Genomic DNA, 6,054 nt, shown 5'->3' with positions numbered 1-6,054 from the left:
CCCCCCCCCCCCCCCCCTCCCATGCATACAGAGACACACTCGGAAAGTCTCAGTATAAAACAATGGCATGAAATTAACATGATAATAACTCGTGCATGAGAATGGCGTCTCAGCACAGAATCAGCTGATGGCAGATAAGGCACTGTGTGGATTTTTTTTTCAGACTGAAAACATTTGACAAAAACCTGATTGTGCTCCATTTTTGTTTTATTTAGCTCTAACTGGCAACATTGAAACTTGACAGTTTTACAATTTTAAGAACTCGGTGCAGTCTCTCAACAACCTAAATTATACAATATTCAGTTATTCGTGTGAGAACTGCCGAGCACTGCAAGGCTGGATCTGTCCGTTGCACAGCTCTGCTTCCTCAACACGCAGGGACACAGTCTGTATAAAAAACCATGAGAGATTAAATTACATAGAATCTGTGCTACTGTTTTAACTGGGGAGTGGAGTTTGGATAACATGTTGTTGACAAAGTTTTAATAACTGAACCTAAACACATGCATAGCCTGCAATAGCAAAAAGCAGATCATTGGTTTCCCTGAAGCTCTAAACCAGCAGTTTATTGAAATTATTTTGTCACATCTGCAACATTTTGACATTTTGTTGAGGTATTATGAAATTATATCATTGCATGGCAGGAAAGGGGATCCATGTTGGGTGTGTATTTACAAAAATGCAAGTTCTTGCAGGGATTTCCCATTAATTCTTTACCCCAAATCACTCTCCTATAAACTGGCATTTAATGCACTGGTTATACATTGGAATGACACGTTTGCATATAAAATTGTAAGAAATTATCTACCGCCAAATAGCTTGTACAACATCAATATAAAACAATAAAATTCACAATATCATCAGCAGTACAATTTAATCAATGCCATTAACCAATCATAATCAAATCACTTAATTCAGATACAGTTACTGTACTGTGATCTCTCGTTGGCATTGCCGCAAAAACATGTCTACAGCTTAGACACATAATAATCACAGAGCATTACATACATATTACAAAGGAGCAGAGCGAGAAAATACATATTTTGTCATTCGGCACACAGCAGAACTGCAGCTGTGAAGGTGAAAGGATGATTTAGATGTAATGCACTGAACCTGTCAACCATCAGTTACACTGAATAGCAGGAAATGCATGAAATAAGTCTGGAGCACTTCAGAGCATGGACACCATTCTGAATGTACTGCAGTGTGTAATGACCTGTAAAATGCTCCACATAGCCTGCAAGCTACACTGACAGCAAAGAACTGACAATCATTTAATGTTTCCAAAACACCTTTTGTTGCTTGAAAGTGGCATTTCAGACATCTCTGCAGGTCCTTGTGACTAAATAAAAAGCTGTATTTGCAAAATTTGTCTGCTGATCAATTTACCACTGTCCCTTTTTTGTAAGTCTTACACCGTACATCTCACACTTTTTAATTCTATCAAAGAATTCTGACTATCTCTTATTTTTATACATTTAACTTACTGATTACATGGTCCTTGTCCACATCACCACAGTGACCTAGAAAAAAAAAAGTACAAATAGTTATTTAAAAGGAGCTGCGGAGTCAAGTGTCTGAATACATCTTACGTCATTAATGCAATATGTTTAAAAAAAAAAAAGTCTTATTTTATTCTGAAATGTAGCAGAATATAGTCCAAACTACTTTTAGATAAATTCTGTAGATTGGTTCAAGCCTGATTCTGAGCACTTGTTGCTTATTATCCCACCTAAAATTTCTCATTGCAGTTGCCAACATTGTTTATTTCATTTTATTTTTCAGGTAGACGTGGACGTACTGTAGTTGGGGAAGGGGAAGAGGTAGGCCAGTCCCAAACCCTGTTTTTCAGCAAGCTGCTCAAACTTGGTCAACATTGGCTCTGACAGATTGTCTACAGACCTGGCTGAATACAGAGCACAAATACAAACATGATATTACTAAAAAAAACATCCAGTCCAAACATACAGTCCAGTCTTAATTTACCAGAGTAAAAGAAGATCAGAACTACCACCTGGCTTTTAGATCGGAAATACCAAACCAAGGCGTCATAGCTGAGGAACCCACCATAGAGTTTCATGGTCATCTTGCCCAGTTTCTGGTAGTACATGATAGCATAGGAGTTGTAGTCCGTCTCCCCGATCACTATCTCTGTGTTCAGCTCAGGACGAGTTCCTGGTGGAAACATCCGAAAACATGATAGGATGAAAGGATGCTCCGATACAATGTAGTTTATCAATTATGATTAGTAAGGAAGGAGCTGACCTTGAAGTGTTAGCTTGCCTGTGGTCGGTGTTAGATCATAGACCTGTAATATCTCCCAACACTGGTGATTACTGAGGAGAGAAGAGTTTGGGTTTGATGAAACATTCTATCAAAACAGGAACTATAGTTAACCATTTCTTTAAAACATTAGAAACCCCTCATGGCCTTTCATATTATATACTGTATATTTTATATATGCTGCTTTATAATGTGACCACAGGTCTCAGATTGAACTATATAACGTTGCATGAGAAAAAGGACACAAACAAAAACTTTTTTCCTCTGCATGGGCCAAAAAGGATTTATAAAGTCAAGCCCTACAAAAACAAGACACACTTGTTCCATTTCACTGTGTATTGTACTCTCTGTCTTTCTGCAAATGCCTGGTCAGAATGACCTAAAAGGGTTTTTTTTGTAAGTATGAGGCAAAGCTGATGGATTTGATCGTTTGCCTCTTTCCTGTTTTTGAGGAAACACCTATAATCAAACACATGTGGTTGAGACATGAAGTGAGTGCAGAATGAGAAAGGAGAAAGATTTGTGGCATTTTTGTTCCCTCTGCCGATGAGTCAGGTTACTGAAGATTTACAGTGATCTAGACCAGATGTAAGCACAGTGTGCTTACGTAGATGGTGCTACTTACTGTCGTGTTTTAGTGCTGACAGACAGTGTTTGGGCAGAGGAATGTGTGAGGGTCATGACTGTAGGCTCCACCTTGGTTCCATGAGTCATCAGGTAAGAGCATTTGGAGGCAGTGTTGAGCAGGTACCATGTTCCTGCCATCTGCAACACATGCAAGCAATGCCGGGCAACAGAGACACAAGAAAAATAAGTACGTTTTTTTTATTTTTAGGTCATGTACTTTTTTTACCCTATTTTCACCAGGGCCAGTTGACTTAAAATCATATTATTAAATATTTAGGGTAACAGAAACTTCCTCTGTGCTATTAATGAAAATTATGCATCTGCTCTGAATCAAACGTCCTGTTTTAGTATCTTTTGTTATGCTTAAATTCTACTTCACTGAAAATCCCCCTTATTGCCTAAAACACCATATTGACACAATTACACAAGCATGACCACATTGCCAGCCCCCAAACTAATCCATAAACACGCAGACCTACATGTTTGAGGCTCTGGAAAAAAATATCTTTTTCTTTTTAGCATTGGTACTTAGATGGAAGTTTGAGGTTGTGGTCAACCTCCAGAAGTAGCATTTACATCTGTTTTAGTGTATTTAAAATAAAAATAAAAATTCAGATCTGTACAAAAACCTGCTGCATTTGTCTATAGATGGCTAGTGTTCAAAATGGTCCTTGTGTCGAAATGTTTGGTTCACCGATATTCTCCTCAAAGCAGTACCAGCTTTTTTGTTCAGTTTGTTGTGTTGTGACGCACGTTTGTCACGGAAGCAAAGGCTGGACTACAATAGAGCTCTTTGGAGAAGTTTGGGGTTTTTCACTTTGTAAACCTATAACATGCACAAAAAAGATATGTAACACAATAAAGTAAAGAAAAAGCACAATATATGCATTTTAAAGTGGCTATATGTAACTTTAAGTTTGGGTTGATTCTAGCGTGTTGCATGCAGTAGCCTACCTTTGATGTCTCGTGAGCTAAACCGGGTATCACTGTCGCTGTGTTATGAGCCACACCATTAAGAGATTGTTGTAGCAAGAAACATTATAACAACTTAGATTAATATAGCACATTTCATGAAACCCACGGTAACAACATTAGTAACGTTATAGGGGGATAAGAGAAAAAGAGTAAAACACAAACACGGAGTAAAAGGAAAATGTCCTGCTCAATGTAAGGGGGATGTAATTTAATGTTGGCTAACTGACATACAACCCCATTCTACATTGTAAAGTTATCATTGTAAAGTTACTGACCTATTACTATACAGAATACTATACAATATTACACTACATAGCCAAAAAGCTTATCTGGTGTAAGCTTGAACAATATATTGTGTTTTATAAGCCCATCATGTGTTTTATATAAAATATTAGTCTGAGAAGTAAATGGAGTGAAGTAAAGTACAATATTTCCTTCTGAAATTTGGAGTAGACGTGTAAAGTAGCAGCATAATTGAGTAAACGTACTTGGTTACTTTCCACCACTGAAACTGACAAATTCTTTCTGTTCATTGGAGCCTGTTCATGAATCATTTTCCAGCCTTGTCACAAATAAATTTTAAATGGAATTAAATAATAGTCACTTCATGCCCAAACCGTATGCCATCTGGACTCTCTACCTATCTCGCTTGATTTAGAGGCTCAAATCACAAACATGGGATAACAACAAAACTCTTTAACTTAGAAATAATTATTTAAAAAAAAAACACAAACATGGAAATAATACACACATTTAGTTGTGTATATACTGTACTGTGACTCTTGCTCCAGTTTTTTACCTGTTGTATGTCTACATTCTGTGCAGCTGGGATCAACTCAATAGGGTCGACCTTTGGCTTCTTGGGAGGTCGTTTTTGAGGTTTCGGTCGACTTACGGCACCCCCTACAGCCTCAGTGGAACCCCACAGACACAAACACATCAACACCACCACTGCCAACATGAAACGCCATACTCCAGCCATCCTACCACTTGCAATAATATAGGAATACAAGAATCAGTCCTCTTCTTTTAAAGGGTTGCTCAGGTTCCTGTATTCTGTTTTTCCCCCTTCCTTTAGTGTTGGATTGTCGGTCCCTTGTGTGTGCTGCCTACTCTTCCCAATCTGCTTTACTCAAACAAAGATACAGACACACGAAATGCATAAACAGACAGAGAGCAAACAATGTGAAAAGGAATGGCTTGTTAGTTAAATATTAACTGGGTTTGCTGGCAGAGATGAGGCCATACAGGCCTGCAGTGGGGGTATCGGAAAGGGGCAGCAGTACATTCTCATTAATTACTGACTTTAAAATCTTGATAAACTGCTGTCAGGAAGGCATAAACATAGATTCACACTAAATTGAAACCTGTAAATATCTGTCAAAGTATATACTCTATATACTGTCATGTCCACCTACCTCAGATATATAAGCATCCTGTTATATTAAAAATTCTTAATTTTTTCAAGCACCATTTTCACCTTTGTAAATGTGGCCCTAGACTGAAAACCACACAAGCAGCAATGTCATAACTTTGTGTTTTTACAATCTCTACAGAACTAGAAGTCCTCTTAATTCAGGCCCAGCATTTTTCAGACATGAAGACATTCATAAATTCAGTTTGAAAACAAAATTATCAACTCAACAAAAATTAGTAACTATTAAAACGCAATTAATACAGTGAGCTGTTTTTGGGGTTAGTTTTTCATTGAAGGATCTAGGTCTCACTTATAAACGTGGCGTACGCACAAAACAGGGCTGAAAATGTGCGTACGCTACTCCTTACGCAAAGGTTGTGATTTATAAAAAACAAACATGACGGCGCGGTCCTTCACGCAAAGTGACCCATGTTAACGCACATTTTGGAGCCAATGGGAATTGGCGACTCAGATGGAGGTGATGAGGCAGATGAGGTGGTGAACTAAAGTCAGACTGCAGAAAGCAAATATGGGAATAACAATTACACATAATATCTTCGAGTAGTGATGCCTCACGCACATTTCTTCACTCCATTTCATCGACGTTATCATGAAGATTAAATCCAGCAGTGTTATTTGTGTTTGTACTGAATGATACTTGTTCCATAAACACTTTGTAAAATCCAACACAAATCTTAAATCAAAATTTGTTCTTAATATTTAATCTGCGCTGTCTCACCGTCACGTTGTCC

The 6,054-nt window shown here is 37.9% G+C and overlaps 1 protein-coding gene across 1 annotated transcript; it reads right to left on the bottom strand.

Moving 5' to 3' along the window:
- Window positions 1-189: 189 nt before the first annotated feature.
- Window positions 190-5,039, bottom strand: c8g (complement component 8, gamma polypeptide). Its single transcript, XM_032503459.1, has 7 exons — window positions 4,685-5,039; window positions 2,909-3,048; window positions 2,266-2,336; window positions 2,068-2,175; window positions 1,802-1,906; window positions 1,488-1,523; window positions 190-387 (listed from the first exon to the last, which is right to left on the bottom strand). The coding sequence occupies exons 1-7, from the start codon at window positions 4,865-4,867 to the stop codon at window positions 368-370; spliced, it is 663 nt and encodes a 220-aa protein (XP_032359350.1). The 5' UTR covers window positions 4,868-5,039; the 3' UTR covers window positions 190-367.
- Between the last annotated feature and the right edge of the window lie 1,015 nt (window positions 5,040-6,054).

The sequence above is a fragment of the Etheostoma spectabile genome, chromosome 22 (assembly GCF_008692095.1).
Source record: "Etheostoma spectabile isolate EspeVRDwgs_2016 chromosome 22, UIUC_Espe_1.0, whole genome shotgun sequence".
Taxonomy (NCBI): domain Eukaryota; kingdom Metazoa; phylum Chordata; class Actinopteri; order Perciformes; family Percidae; genus Etheostoma; species Etheostoma spectabile.
This window is presented reverse-complemented; position numbering and strand designations above follow the sequence as displayed.